The sequence below is a fragment of the Panthera leo genome, chromosome F3 (assembly GCF_018350215.1).
Source record: "Panthera leo isolate Ple1 chromosome F3, P.leo_Ple1_pat1.1, whole genome shotgun sequence".
NCBI lineage: Eukaryota > Metazoa > Chordata > Mammalia > Carnivora > Felidae > Panthera > Panthera leo.
The window spans coordinates 10,473,783-10,490,269 of record NC_056696.1 but is presented as its reverse complement, the minus strand read 5'-3'; the positions used below and the strand labels follow the sequence as shown (position 1 = coordinate 10,490,269).

Here is a 16,487-nt window from a genome sequence, read left to right as displayed (position 1 = left end):
GCCGGAGAGGGGGACCCCCGGATATGGCCGGCCCACGAGGCTCACCACTGAGCTCCTAGCCTCTGGCTCTAGCCAGAACCCACCTGCCTGGCACAGGAAGTGGGGGCCTCATCCCCCAGCATCAGGGGCCGGAAGTGATTGTGGCTGGTGCCCAGATGTGGGGTGAGGGCGTCTCTGTCTCCACCGAGCGCTTAGATGGGCTCTTTTTCCGACGTGGCAGAGCTTACGAACCGTACTACTGTTGAAAATAACTAGGTCACTTGGCCTTTTGATGCTCACCACCGGGTTCCTTGGACTGAAACCAGTCGTTATAGCGCAAGCCGTGATGACAAAAGTTGTGTTGAGGGGGTTGCTGTCAACCAAACCAGGAACCTAGGACAAGAGATTGGCTGAGAGCACATGGCAGTGCCTTCCTTGCCATGAAGACTGGGATAAAGATTTGTGGGAACAGGTCAACGCCCATTTGGGCATAGCCAACTACTTTAGCCACGACAGCCCCACAAACAGCATAGTTACGGAATGTAAGACTAACCTGGCTTTAAGCATGCCCCTTTCCAAGTCTGCTGTATGCTCTGCCGTGGAAAACCGATGGCAATGCGCGATAACCGAGTAGATTATTCATGTGCTAGACTCTAGATAATGCTTGCCTTTCCCCACTAGCAGGGGGTTCTTCATTTTTCTCCTTATCTAATTGTAGAAAGATAAACTGGTTTTCAAACTAATTAGTGCTCTTTTTTTCCCTCCCCCCTTGAGTCTTCACTTCTTTGATGCAAAAAAGAACTGTATCAATTTAGCCATCAAGGCAGATAGTAAGAGAACCCACACACAATAAAACCCCTCAAATTGTCGTCATGGCCTTTTAGACTTGGGCCCCGTTCCACATTTCTGGCCACAAGGCGTTCTAGGACAGCCCAGAATTGCATTGTAGGACAGTCTTGAGGGGACAAGGGGAGGCAACCTGGCTGAAAGAGGACAGATAGTGGAATTTGTCCTAAACGGCTTCTTTTCCTTTCTGGAATGTGCCCCACCTTCTCCACGCCCTGACCTCTGTACAATGCTCTTCCCCCACCCCCATCTCTTCTCCAATTTTCTTGTGGTTCCCTCCTGCTCATCCTCTAATGTCAGCTCAAGAGGCTCTCCCTTAGGATCACCTCTTCTCATCCCCAAATTTTGTTATATCCTGTCGCTGAATGTGTAATACTTGTTTTCCATGGTGGTTTTACATTTGTCTCTGGGATTCTTCATTCCAGTTTGACTCACCCAGAAGATTGAGTGCCGTGAGAGCGGTGACCCTGTCTGCCCCTGCTTGTCATTTTCTCCCCAAAGTCTAGCACAGTGCCTGCAACATGCGTGCCCCGCAGCCATTTGCTGAACAGGCTGTTAATGAATGAGAACCTACCCTTTGGAGCCTCACTAGGCAGCAAGCTGGTTTGCGTATAGTTATCTCCTGTCCTGCCTTTCTTTCCTTCCCTCTTTCTCTGGGCAGTCCCAGCTTCTCTCCAAGTCTCCACTTTCTAATCTCATCTGCTTCTATCAAAAGTCACCCATTCTAGGGACGCCTGGGTGGCTCAGTGGGTTAAGCGTCCGACTCTTGATTTGGGGTCGGGTCATGATCTCATGGTTCGTGAGTTTGAGCCCCACGTCGGGCTTTGTGCTAACAACCCAGAGCCTGCTTGGGATTCTCTCTCTTCTCTCTCTGCCCCTCCCCCGCTAGCATTTTTCTCCCCTCCCCCCGCAACAAAATAAACTTAAAAAAAATAATAAAAGCACTTAAAAAAAAAAAGTTACCCATCCCGAGCGCCTTTCCAGGGTCTGATGGATAAGAGGGATTAATTAAGGAGATGGGTCGGTCCTGCAGGTGAGAGGAAGAGAGTCGCCCAGTGTGTCCCCCCTCCTTCCCAGACAGCACTTGCATTCAGCAGCTTCAGTGTCGCCCCTCAGTGGTAGGAATTTCAGTATTGAGAAAGTTGGTGGCGGACGTATTCGACCCGGAGGCTCTTAGAGAGGGTGTTGCCCCTCAAACTCCTCTGTGTCGGCAGAACCCGGGTCTTCCCTGCTGGGCTTGTCTCTGTTCCCAGCTAGCCCTGTCCCTGGAGCAGCCCTCTCTGCCCCAGCACCAGCTGTCACACTTGGAGCCCGCCTCCTTCCTGAGGTGCCTCCCTCCCCTGTGCCACCCGGTGGCCTTTGGGCTGCTTCCTCATTTTCTGCCCTGGTGAGTCAGGGATGCCCTAAACACCTGGCACGGGCAGGACACAGTCACAGACAGGGGCTCCCACGTAGGGACTTGTCTCTCCGCACACATGGAAGCAGCTGACCCTCGCCGTGAGCACGGCTAGTCCCATAGGACCTGATCCCACCCTTCTCGCCCTGGCGGGAGTCTTGCTTTTTCTGGCTGCTTCTTCTACGTTCTTACATATACGAGTTCAGCATAGTGAATTGACTCCTTCGGGGCGGGGCAATTCCAAGTCCCGCCTCCTCAATGAGCCTTTCTGTTACAATCCTTCTTGGGGTGGTAACACTGCCCCTCCCGTCCCTCCCCCTACACTTGACTCCCTTGACACTTATGCTTAATTAGGCTCCATTAGGCTGCCGGCTGGCAGGGACCTCTGACTCCTTCCTGTGCAGGGAGTCCCAGGCCACTTGTTTTTAAGTTTATTTATTTTGCACGAGAGAGAGAGAGAGAGAGAGAGAGAGAGAGAGAGAGTGTCAGTGGGGAAGGGCAGCGGGAGGGAGGGAGAGAGAGAATCCCAAGTAGGCTCTGAGCCGTCAGCACCGAGCCTAACGCAGGGGCCCGTGACCCCAAGCCCAAGTAGGACGCTTAACCGACCGAGTCGCCCGGGCGCCCCAGTCCACAAGGTCTCATGAGCACCCAGCTCTGTAGAAACCTTGAGGGGGGAGCTGGCAGGCAGTGGCGACAAGAGAAACGGGAGACACCCTGCCAGCAGGAGCGTGCCATCTGCCTGCACGCACCAGCCGTCAGAACGTGAAGATTGTGCGTGCACGAGAGAAGCGTACCGCCTGAAGCAGGTCCGGACAAGCCTGCGAGCAGGCGGGGGCTGGGACGGTCCCGGTGGTTTCTGGAGGAGGGCCCAGTGGTTTCTGCTCACTTCCCCAGCGCCTGGCCCTGAAGTAGGACCCTGGCGAAATTCATTGACTCGATTAGAAGTTACGGATCCCTACACGTCCAGGCTGACAAATGCTAAGTTCTAGCCACTGCGGCCACCAGTGGAGGCAGCACAGATCCACCCCCCCCAACCCCCCTCCCCCCCTCAACCCCCCCACCCCCCGCCGCCCAGGCCCTGTGAGCTGCCCCTCCCCCTCCAGGGGACTAACACTTCCTCAAGGCCAGAGCCAGCGCCTTGCCCTGGGGCGGGTGGGGTCACCTCTGGCCTCGGGGCACCTCCTCCTTAACCATGTGGTTTCTCAGAGCAGATGGATTTTCCTAAGTGAAAGCCTCACTGCCAGTTCCCCAGGGGTTCCAATAATGCGCCGCGTTTGCCTCAAGTGGCCAGTTCCATCAAACATTTCATTATCCTCCTTGGATGTATTACTTTCCGGTGAGCTCTCAGGAGACAGTTTATTATCTTCTTAACAAACCTTAATTATTTACAAGCAGTCATCAGGGCTTCAGGCTGGGTCTCTGACCCCACCCTTTTAGGGAGGTTCAGTGGACCTTTCTCCTTTCCAACTGGGGCGTCTTCCCCTCTCAGGGGGCTCTTTGGGTCCTTTATTTGATTTTTTGGCATGTTTCTAGCAATCGGTAAGACAGGTTCTCCAGCAAGTTTCTCTGGGTGTGAATCCCACCCATCTTTGAAGCTCAGATTCTCTACAACTCGTTTATTTGCTGTGGAAGAGTACTTGCTTGAGCACCTCCTCGGTGGGGCCCTTTGTTGAGCCCTGCGGACACAAAGATGAGGAAAACAGAGTAGCAGAGGGGGAAGACGTGACAATCTAGAATGCTGGTATAGTTCTTGCCCCTGTGCCAGGGTAGGGGACATGCACGCTGACTATGGTAAGCCATGCAATCCCCCCCAACAACCTTGAGTTAGGTAATACTGTTATCCTCGTTTCATAGCTGGGAAAATGGAGGCACAGAAAAGTTAATTAAGTTGGTTAAGGTCACACAGAAAAAGAGGGGTGCCGAGGCGGCTCTGTCGGTTAGGTGTCCAACTTTGGCTCAGGTCATGATCTTTCGGTTTGTGGGTTCGAGCCCCGCGTCGGGCTCTGTGCTGACAGCTCGGAGCCTGGAGCCTGCTTCAGAGTCTGTGTCTCCCTCTCTCTCTCTGCCCCCCCCCCCCCCACGCCCTGTCTCTCTCTTTCAAAAATAAATAAACATTAAAAAAAAACTTTTTTAAAGTAAGAATGATGATGGTAGCCTGGGCAGTTTGGCTCCCGCATTTGGGCCCTTGGCCACTCTGCTGTATTATGTTATAAACTTTCAGGAGACAGAAGTGCTAAGAGGCAGGTACTCCTGGGTAGCAGGTGGCACAAAGGAGACAGGCATCCACTCTGCTTGGGATAGCCTGGACCTTCCCTCTAGGACAGTGGACCCACTCTAAACTTCTTCCTCAGCAAACTATGGCACCAGGAGATTCTGATTCCTTCCAAGAGGTGAAAGCACTCGCTCTCCCACTTTGTCTGTCCTTGGAGTGGTTAACACAACACTGACCATTTTTAACCCCTTGTGGGGAATTAGCTGAGTCAGTTGGATACTCTTCACGAATAGAAGGGCTCAGCCTTGAGGAGAACCTTGAGGGGGGTGAGGGTGAGAGAGAACCCTTTGAGCATGAGGCAGGCCGCTCTCAGGCAGCAGCAGGAAGGGGGGCAGCAGCTGTTCGGGGCAGGGTGGGTTCTGGGCAGATGGAAAGGAGATATTGGATAATTGGAAGGCTCTAGAGATGAACTTCTCTACTTCTTACTTTTCTCATCACAGATTAGATGTCCCGTCCGACACTTTTGTCTCACTCGCTGAGTAGGGATGCAAAGATCCCATAGAAGAGGAAAACAAAGGCTGCAGTATTAAAAAAACATTGTTTAAATCATGAAACATATATTTTTAAAAAGGCACAGACCTCTCTCAGCCCTACAGACTCCTTTAGCCCCCACAGCCCCTTTTCTCTCTCTCCCTTTTTTTTTTTTAATGTTTATTTACTTTTGAGAGAAAGAGAGAGAGACAGAGGCGTGAGTAGGGGAGGAGCAGAGAGAGGGGGAGACACAGAATCCGAAGCAGGCCCCAGGCTCCGAGCTGTCTCCAGGCTCTGAGCTGTCAGCACAGAGCCCAAGGCGGGGCTCGAACTCACAGACTGTGAGATCATGACCTGAGCCGAAGTCGGCCGCTTAACCGACTGAGCCATGCAGGCGCCCCCCTCTCTCTCCCTTTTGGCAAAAGCCGTCCTCTTCCTCTCCTCCCATTTGCTCTTGAACCCATTTCCCAGGCTCCATCCCTCTCCACTCCGTGGAATCTGCTCATACCAAGGTCACCTCCATGTGACCACAGCCAGTGGTCATCTCTAGGTTCCCAGTTCCCTGGCCCAACAGATGGGCAGCATCGGAGTGGTTGGCCCCCTCTGCGTTCATGAAACGCTTCCTGCGCGGCCTCTGGGAAATGCTTTCTCTTGGCTGTCTTCCTAGCCCCCTGGCCAGTTCTCTTTCTCCCTTGCCGGGTTTCCCCTCATTTTTGCCACCACTAAGCACTGGAGTGGCCCAGGGCCCCGTCCCGGATATCTTCCCTGTCTTCGTGCACTTCTCTGTTTTCCTCCCCATCCTCTGGCCTTCAAAGACCTCTCCAGGGAACTTCAGACTTGCACAACCGTCTCCTCAACACCTAGGTGTCTAATAAGCATCTCAAACTTCACATGTCCACAAGCAAACTCCAGATCTTCCCCTGAAACCTGCCCCTCCCTCAGCCTTCATCTTCTCCGTAAATGACGATCCCACCCTCCCAGTTGTTCAGGCCAAATCCCGTACAGATCCTTGCCTCCTCTTTTCCTCTAACATGTCAAATCTAATGTGCAGCCAAATCCCATTGGCTCTATTTTCTACATCCATTCGAATGTGGATCACTTCTCTCCACCGCCACCACCACGACCTCCTGCGCCCAAGCCACCATTTGCACTCATCTGGACTGTTGAAATAGCCCCTGGAATGTTTGCCCTGCTTCCGTTCTGTTCCCCAGTATCCTCCTTCCTTTCACCTCACTTCAGCCAGGATGATGCTTTAAAAATGTATGTCAAATATGGGAAGGCAAGCTGGTGCATCCACTCTGGAAAACAGTATGGAGGTGACTCAAAAAACTAAAAATAGAACCACCCTCCAACCAGCAATTGCACTACTAGGTATTTACCCAAGGGATACAGGTGTGCTGTTTCGGAGGGACACAGGCACCCCCATGTTTATAGCAGCTCTATCAACAATAGCCAAAGTATGGAAAGAGCCCAAATGCCCATCGATGGATGAATGGATAAAGAAGATGTGGCATATATATATATATATATATATATATATATATAGTGATATATATATATATATATAGTGATATATATATAATGTGATATATATATAATGTGATATATATATAATGTGATATATATATAATGTGATAATATTATATATATATATTTATATATATATATAATTTTATATATATATATAATGGAGTATTACTCAGCAATCAAAAAGAATGAGATCTTGCCATTTGCACCTATATGGATGGAACTGGAGGGGATTATGCTAAGTGAAATTAGTCAGTCAGAGAAAGACAAAAATCATATGACTTCACTCCCATGAGGACTTGAAGAGACAAAACAGATGAACATAAGGGAAGGGAAACAAAAATCATATAAACACAGGGAGGGGGACAAAACAGAAGAGACTCAAAAATATGGAGAACAAACTGAGGGTTGCTGGAGGGGTTGTGGGAGGGGGGAGGGGCTAAATGGGTCAGGGGCCCTCAGGAATCTACTCCTGAAATCACTGTTGCACTAGATGCTAACTAATTTGGATGTCGACTTAAAATTAAATTAACAGGGGCGCCTGGGTGGCGCAGTCGGTTAAGCGTCCGACTTCAGCCAGGTCACGATCTCGCGGTCCGTGAGTTCGAGCCCCGCGTCAGGCTCTGGGCTGATGGCTCGGAGCCTGGAGCCTGTTTCCGATTCTGTGTCTCCCTCTCTCTCTGCCCCTCCCCCGTTCATGCTCTGTCTCTCTCTGTCCCAAAAATAAATAAAAAATGTTAAAAAAAAAAAAAAAATAAAAAATAAAAAAAAAAAAATAAAAAAAAAAAAAATTAAATTAACAAAACGTATGTCACATGTATAACCTCTGCTTAAATCCCTCCCAAGGGCTTCCCACGCCTCCAGAGTAAAATCTAAAGCCCCAAATATGTGCTACAAGGCCCTTCTCTGTCTCATCTCTCCTCCTCACTCCCCTCCCACCCTTGTGTCTTCCTTGCTGTTCCTCGCGTGGACCACACTTACTCCTGCCTAGAAAATTCTCATGACACGTATCCACGTGGCTTTCTGCTCCAACCACCCATTGCTACAAACCAAACCACCCAAGACTTAGTGTCTTGAAACAATGCCAACATGTATTTTGCTCAGGAATCCTCACTATGGGCGGGTTCTGCAGGGTCCGTTCGGTTCTGCTTCCCTCGATGGCTGGGCTTGCTCAGTTACAGGCTGGGAAGTGAGGGTGGCTGCCCGGGGACCTCCGCTGGGGGCGTGTCCCAAATACCTGCACGTGCTCTTTCCATGCGGCCGCTTCACTTCCTCGCGGAATGTTGATTTAGGTTCTCAGAGTGAGCAGCTCAAGAGGACCAGGCAAAGCTTACGGCCTCTTACAGGTTAGCTTGAGGAGCCGTATGGCGACACCCACACTGTAGTCACAGCCTCACCCAGATCCAAGAGGAGGGGACACGGAGGAGAGTCACCATCATGTGGTAAGATGAGCACACATGATGGGACATACTCGCGTGGCCGCACTGGTTTCCTCACCTTGTCCTGATAAACTTATGTAGAATAAACTCACCAGGGACACCTTTTCCCGACAAACCCCGGGGAATACCTTCTATCTCTTTACCTTGATCTAATCTTATTTATAAAACTCCTTACCACCTTTAAGCGCTGCGTAAAAATGTGTTCAGTGAATGACTACATCATCATCACAACGAAAAAGATGGTGAGGACTATTTATCAAGAGCCGTCTATGTGACGGGGACTAAAAAATATATATCTATTTACGCGTCTTATCCCATCAAGTTCTCCCAGAAGCTCTAGGGAGTATCCGTGTTCCTACTTGACGGATGAGAAAAGTTCACGCAGCTGGTAAGAGGTGGGGCTGAGGCTCAAAGCCGGGCTTTTAGCTACCACACTACCGCACAATACATTTAACTTTGTGGTGCTGCGGGATGGGTATAGGGTGGACCAAGGTGCACGTTTGTCTTCGCCTTAGTCTTGGAGGAGAACAGCTGGTGCGCCACGGCCAAGATCACAGTGTGATCTTGTCCGGCTGCGAGTGCAGGGGGAGGATGTCCCTGGGTATTCCCTCAGAAGCCCTATGGGCGACGAGTGGCTATGCCGTATCATTTACTTCTTCCCGCTTCCCACTTCCTTTCCAGTCTGGGTGACTGCCAATGCCATCTTTGTGGAAACCCCCCGGAATGTTCTCCGGGCTGCCCGGGGAGACAGCGTTACCCTTCCGTGCACCTACCACACTTCTGCCTCCAACCGAGATGGATTTGTGCAATGGGACAAGCTTCTAAGGAGTCACTCGGTAAGGATCCTTAAAAAATACTCCTGTCATGGGAATGCGTATTACCTGACCACGACCTCTTAGGGGACAAGCACCAAAGAGTCTTTCAATAAATGTTAGAATAAACGTTAACACCCAGGCTGGGCTGACAGGAGGAAGCAGTGAATGTTGGCCCCGGGGAGGGGTCCTTTATCATGAAAAAGTGACCTTCTCTAAAATATCCTTCTGCTGGACTGTCTCACATGACCTAAATTGTGTCATTCGAGACCGTCATTCCTTTTCACGAGCACAGAGCTCTCCCCGAGACCAGATTTTATAGGCAGCATATTCCAGGCTGTTCTGCCCCTTGCATTTTTCACTTCATATCGTTCCCAGAGAGCTTCCTGTATCAGTTAATAGAGAGCGCCCGCATTCCTTAAGAGCTCAGGTAGAATGCGCTCCCAGAGAGGGTAAATGCTTTTACGATTTCACGGAGGCTACCAAGCTGCCCTCCACAGGGCAGCATTTTGTGTTCCACCAGCAGGGCCTGAGTGCCTGTTTCCCCACAGCCTCAACTGGGTGAATGTGTGTGTCTAAATAGCACATGCTTGACAGGAGACCTCGGGCGAGGGGAAGGGGGGGAAAAAAAGTCACAGAGAGGGAGGGAGGCAAACCCTAAGAGATGCTTGGGTTTGCCAAACTGAGGGTTAAGGGGGCGTGGGGGAGAGGGGAAAGGGGGTGATGGGCATGGAGGAGGGCACTTGTCGGGATGAGCACCGGGTGTGGTAGGGAAACTAATTTGTCATTAAGTGACATTAAAAAAGTAAATATATAAATAAATAACACATGCATAGGACCGAAGTTGAAGCAGTAAAAAGGTACCCAGAGTGAAAGTCTGTCTACCTCATACCCTAAACCCCCAGTGTCCTGTTCCCCTCACCAGAGGGAACCACCCTTAACAATTTGGGGGTGGCCTTCAATACAGGCTATACACAAATACAAACGTACGTGTAGACTTATGTATGTGCACATATACATATATGAATATGTATGTTTACATAGACTACACATACGTCGTTCTGCACTTGGCTTTTTCCTGTTAATACGTACCATGAAGATCCTTCATACGTCAGTACATTTATATCTATCTCATTTTTTAACCATCTGCATTGTGTTTCATTTTAGGAATGTGCTATTTGTACCAATGATAGACATTTGGTTTGTTTCCTATATTTTGCTGTTACGAGTAATGGGGCAATAAATATCTCTATATGAGTGTCTATGGATATATATATATACACATATATAATAGCATGAAGGTATATTTAAATTATATACATATAGGATAAATTATTTAAAACGGAACTTCTGGCTCCTAGGTGGCTCAGTCGGTTGAGTGTCCGACGCTTGGTTTCTGCTCACAGTTCGTGAGTTCGAGCCCCTCATTGGGCTCTGCACTGACAGCCCGGAGCCTGCTTGGGATTCCCTCTCTCCCTGTCCCTCTCTGCCCCTCCCTCTCTCCCAAAAATAACTCAATAAAAACAATTTTTTTTAATGGAACTTTTGAGTCACAGGATATGTGAATTTAAAACTTTGATAAATAAAATCAAATTGCTGTCATTCGATGTCATGGCAATGTCCACTCTCACCAACACGAGGGCACCTCCTTCTCCAACACAGAGCATCCTCCAGACTGTTTGATATTTGCCATTTTGATAAGTGAAAAAGGTATCTCGTTATTGATCAAATTCACATTTCTCTAACTTTAAGAGGTGGAGCACCTATTTGATTTTTTAAATTTTATTTTTGGAGGGGGGGGGGAGAAAAAAGAACATCCAAAATTTATTCTCCAGCAGACAGACAGCATCAGCTGGTAAAACTGCAGGGGTTTCTCTCCTGCCTTCACAAGGCATTATTTGCTTACCAGTGAGAAAGCCTCTGGTGTGTTCTTTGTAACAATATCCACTTCACAGTATAAATGGGCACCAGGATTGTGTTCCACTTACAATCCAGGAGGAAAGGCACAACGTGGCAAAAAAAAAAAAAAATTTTTTTTTTGGATCCTAAAGTCAGGGGCAATCACGCACACGGACTTTTTTTTTTTTTTAATGTTTATTTTCGAGAGAGAGACAGAGTGCAAGCAGGTGAGGGGCAGAGAGAGGGAGACACAGAATCTGAAGCGGGCTCCAGGCTCTGAGCTGTCAGCACAGAGCCCGATGAGGGGCTTGAACTCATGAACTGCATGATCATGATCCGAGCCAAAGTCCGATGCCTGACCGACTGAGCCACCCAGGCGCCCCCAGACAAACTTTTGATAACAGTCTTGATCTCCTTTTCCACATAGATGGAGACCCCCTCCCAGAAATTAGGCTCTTTCTTTCGCCTTCCTTTGTTAAACATTAGAGCCGTATTTCCTCATTTTCTCATGCTTAGCATTACATATACAAAAGGGGGGAGAGGTTAAAAAATCACAAAGGTATCTTGAATGTCCCCCGCTCCCCAAACGTGCCTGCCACAGGTGAGCATTAGGGCCCTGGAATACCCAGAGTGAAGGCATTTAGCTTTCTCCCTGACAGGAGAGAAGGGGTGACCCAGGACACCCAGGGCCTACAGCAGAAGGACGGATGGTAAAGGAGAGGAAATCGTGGCCTGCTGCACCTGCTGTCTGTGGCTCCAGGGACGCTGATGGGCCACGGGCACACGTCCTATTTCCGGAATCCTAGCGGGGAAAACCTAGAGAGGGAAGGTGCTGCCTTCAGCCCGAGAAACTGAAGGATGTCTCTTTCACCATCACGTGGGTTCAGCCAAGCAGATGCAAAGTCTGCCAGGCACCTCTCCGAGTGCTCAAACACTAAAGCTCTTCCGGATGGATCCCTCACCTCCGAAAGGATCTGAGGCAATCCCCTTGAGAGTAAGCAGGGTGCAGTGCAGAGGAAGGGATTCGCTCTGTGTTCTCAGGGAGATTCTTGTGACACGGGCGAGGGGATGGGTGATCAGGGAGAAGCCACAGGACAGCTGTGATTGGAAGGGCGGTTGGGGCATGAAGAGTCCGGGGCAGAGCCAGCAGGGCCGAAAAGAGCCGAGCTGGGAAGGATCTGCGTCCACGGACCGGTCCACAGCCGAGCCCGTCCCGCCCTGATGTTCCGCCCCTTCTATCTGTCCCCTCCGGGGCGGTCACAGTGACGCCCTGCCCGGCAGGGGACACTCCATTAGCCAGCTCGAGTGCCCTGGCACAGGCTGCGTCTGCCCGAACACTAGGCCTCCTTTTTCTAATTTCCCCAAAGGACACGGGCGGCGGCACCCCTGACACTGTGGCCACGCTCCCGTCTCTCCCCAGCGTGCTCTGCCCGCTGCCTCCGCCAAGCCCCTGGCATCACCAGCAACTTCTCTTCCGCTGACTTCAATGTGCTCCTCCGGCCTCCGGTTTCATCTCGCGCTAGCAGCTCCCACTGTCAACCTCTTTCAACCTCCGTCTCGAATCTTCCTCCCTTGGCCTTTCGGCAGTCTCATCCTGGGTTTTCTTCCTACCTCTCTGACCTCCCCTTGACCTTTCAGAACGAAGTAACCCGGCACTTGGCGCACCTTCTTCATTTACCTGGGGCGGCTTCATGTGGCCCACGGCTCAGTCAACATCTCCGTCACTGACTCCCAAGCCCCCATCCCTTGGAGCCCAGCTCCTCCCGAACTCCCCCCGCCCCCCTGCTGCCCGCCCCCGTGTCCCATCAACGCGTCAGGCACATCACGTTTAGCACAGAATGAAGTTTGTCTTAGAACATTTTCTCTCGGGGCACCTGGGTGGCTCAGTCGGTTAAGCATCTGACTCTTAATTTTGGCTCAGGTCATGATCTCTGTGTTCTCGGTTGGTGGGAAGGGGCCCCACATCAGACTCTGCACTGAGCACGGAGCCTGCTCCAGATTCTCTCCCTCTCTCTCTCTCTCTCTCTGCCCCTCCCCTCAAAATAAATAAACATTAAAAAACCCATTCTCTCTCTAGGTGTTTCCTCTCTTGGAAGTGACATCACCACACACCCAAATATCCGGGCCAAAGACTCTCACCCTTGACGTCTGCCACTCCCCAACCCTATACCTTTAATGCGCCCCAAGCCCCATTGTCTGCCCCCTTCACGCTCCTCAAATTCACTCATTCTTCCCATCTGCATGGGCACAGCCTTACCTCAAGACCCATCACTTGTCATCTGAATTGCTAACTGCGGATTTCCTAACCGCCCTTCCTTCTCCTTCTAATTCATTTCCCACCCTGTGTTGAAGCACGCAGGCTCTCCATGCTTTGGGGGTAAAATGCAAACTATTCAATCCCATATACCCGGAGCCTGCAATCTGGTAACATAGAATCAATGTTCAGGCTCTGAAGCCAGAACATCTGGTTCAAATCCCTGCCCTGCCATTCAGTTAACCATGTAAACTTGGGAGAAGTCCTTAACCTCTCGGTGCCTTGGTTTCCGCATGTGTGAAATGGGTGTAATCACAATACCTCCATCATGGGGGTATTGTGAGGATTAAGTGAGATAATACATACAAAGTGCTTAGAAGAGTACCCAGCATGCAACACGTGCTCAGTAGACAGCAGTCTGATCTTCACTGCTACCTGCCCGTGGCTCACCTCCCACCCACCCTTCACTACACACTCACCTCCTTTCCTATGAACCACTTGGGGTTGACCCAGAGCTTCCCACTCCGAGGACCTTCCCCGTTGTTCTCCGTTTGCCTAAAATGCCAGATACGTCTGTCTTCCTCCAACAGGCACCGCCCCAACTCCCCAGCCCTTTGCCTGGCTGGTTCTCCTTTGTCCTTCGGGGTCCAAGGCACTGTCTTCCGGGAACTCTTCCGGGAAGGCTTCCCTGATTTCCCAGTTTAGAAGCAATACCTCTCTTCTGAGGTCCCATAGCTAATTATCGGGCGTTGTTAACATTGGGTTGCCTATCGCTCTTGTTATTCTTTAAGGGCAGAAATCATGAGTGATCCGTTTTTGAATGTCAGGCACACCTAGTAGGTCCTCAGGAACAATTATGTCTAGCGCTCACAGCAAACCTAGCATGTCGGGCAAAGCCCTAACTGCTTTGCTTATATTACCTACTGTCCTCCTCACAAAAATCATATAAAATAGGCATTATTATTTTGATCTCCATTTCGTAGAGGAGGAAACAGGGAGGTCAGCATTTTGCTCAAGGTCATACAACTGGTAAGTGGAGGACCTGGAATTTGAATAGAGGCAGTCTGGCTAGAAAGTAGTGATCTGAGCCAGTGTCATGTTCATTTTGGTAAACAACGAGTATATCAACGAATGAACATATTCCAAAGGCACGAGTCAAGTAAATAAAGTGGGCTCGGAAGCCGAGGGGGGCTGCCTAACATCATGTATGGCACATAATAGGTGCTCAATAAATATGGGTTGGCTGAATGAACAATGGACTGAAATTGAATGGGTAAGAGAGAGGCCAGAACTGCCACTTGTACGAAAGGCGACAGTGTGGGGGTCTGAGAAGGCCCCATTTATCCACATGTGCTCCTGCGGTATGAACGGCCTACCTGCCCAGGTCTTCCAAAATTTTCGTTAAAAATATACATGCACAATAAAAGGATCCGCAAACGGGCACCACGTATTAGAGCTGTTTGTTCTGATGGGTTGGTGTGTCAGCACTTTGGGCTTGGGAACGATGGGTGAGGGTGGTCAGCACGGGCTGCAAGCTCCGTGCTGAGACTTGGGGTAAGACCGAGTGCTGTTTCTTCTTCCTCCCAGGAAATGGTGCTCATCTGGAAATTTCTGACCAAAACCCTCATCAGCGGTGAACTTTACAAGGACCGAGTCAATGTATCTGGCAACGCTGAGATCTCAGACGCCTCCATCACTATCGGTCAGCTGACTATGGAAGACAATGGCACCTACGAGTGCTCAGTGTCACTGATGGAAGACCTGGGAGGCACCCCAAAGTCACGTGTCCAGCTCTTAGTCCTCGGTGAGTGTCTCCATCTCTATCCTGGTCTTTCCTGGGCCAGCAGGGCCGTGGTGCAGGGAGAGGTGCAGGGAGGAGGAGCTCCCTGGTGGTCAGGTAAAGCCAGATTCCCCAGGGCTTCCCTTTTTATTCTGAGCTGTGTCCACCAAGGACAGTTCCCCGGGCAGAGGAGAAGGCCTGTTTGGAGTGGCCCTGGGGTCAGCCTGGGAAATTCTGTCCCTGCTCTGTCCAGTGTTCTTCCCCATGCCCCAAGCTCTCTTCCTTTTCAAGGCGAACTTATTAGGGAGGAGCAAAGAGAAATCGCAGATCCTAGATGAGGGCTCTCACTGTGCCTTTCTGTGGTGCTGAGGGCCAGACATCTACTTTAGTATCTGCATTTTGTAGACGAGGCCCAGAGAAAGTAGGCACCTGACTCAGAGTCCAACTGTTACTGGGAACATTTTAGTCAATGTCTATTCTATGTCCAATATGAGGAATGGCCTCTACCCTGGGAGGTGAGCAGCACTTTATTTTTTATTATTTTTTTTAACATTTATTCATTAAAAAAATATTTTTAATGTTTATTTATTATTGAGAGACAGAGGGAGACAGAGCATGAGCAGGGGAGGGGCAGAGAGAGGAGGAGACACAGAATCCGAAGCGGGTTCCAGGCTCCGAGCTGTCAGCACAGAGCCCGATGCGGGGCTCGAACTCACGAACCGTGAGATCATGACCTGAGCCGAAGTCGGACGCTCAACCGACTGAGCCACCCAGACGCCCCTAACATTGATTCATTTTTGAGAGACAGACAGCATAAGTGGGGAAGGGGCAGAGAGAGAGAAGGAGGCACAGAATCTGAAGCAGCCTCCGGGCTCCGAGCTAACCCTTTAAACCCAAACGATGGATCATTTTCCTTTGTAGTCTCCCTTTACACTACTTGGTGGGATTTTCGTTTTAATTGAATAAAGTGGCTGCCTGGAAGCAGTTGTTGATATAATGCCAAACAGTATAGCCCTGAATAAAGAATAATTAACTGTCTCTTCCTTCCGGTCTGCCACCAGCACGGTAGCTATTGGTGGTACTGATGTGTATTCTTCCATACTTTTCACCATGTGCTTTCAAAACACGCACATGCGCACGTGTGTGTGCATGTACACACACACACACACACACACACACACACACACACTTTTTCTTTCTTTCCTTTCCTTTGGGGAAAAAAAAGAGATCATATTACAAAGATCACCCTGCAACTTATCTTGGGTAATGTTACGTGCATATTTCTCCAGGTCAATATTGATAGATCTACCTATTAGCATACGTTCGGTCGCATGGATGTACTACGGTTTGTTCCAGTGTTCCATACTGATGGATATTCTCAGGCTGTTCCCATTGTTTTTTGTATGCACAATACTGATATCAATAGATACATAGATATTCTTCCACTCCGTTCTTTTTATTTTTATTGGATAGATTCTTAAAAGTAGGATTTCTGGGTCAAAGACTATGCTCTCGTTAAATGGCAATCCGTCCCGGCAAAGTGTTTTCCCCAGAGCAACTTACATTGCTGGGAGCATTCTCTGAGCATAACTGTGTCCTCATATCCTTACCAGCACCGAATGTTACCTTTTAAATTTTCGTAAATATTGTTCATTTGTTAGGTGAAAAAAAAAAAATCAGTTGAGCCTAAATCAAAATCTTAATCTAGCCACTAATAGGCCTCACCATCCCCCAATCGGGCCCAACCCCCTAAAGCTTAGGGACCAGCGGCGGGGAGTGAGGGCTTGGGTCTGTCTCCTTCCCCTCCTTAGT

At 49.8% G+C, this 16,487-nt stretch overlaps 1 protein-coding gene across 1 annotated transcript in view; it reads left to right on the top strand.

Annotated features, from left to right (window-relative positions):
- The window catches only part of GPA33 (glycoprotein A33), a 38,489-nt gene that overhangs the window by 7,013 nt on the left and 14,989 nt on the right, over positions 1 to 16,487 (top strand). The window contains exons 2-3 of the mRNA XM_042925867.1: positions 8,612 to 8,766; positions 14,483 to 14,699. Of these exons, the coding sequence (XP_042781801.1) occupies positions 8,612 to 8,766; positions 14,483 to 14,699 (372 nt within the window). The remainder of the gene's footprint in view (positions 1 to 8,611; positions 8,767 to 14,482; positions 14,700 to 16,487) is intronic.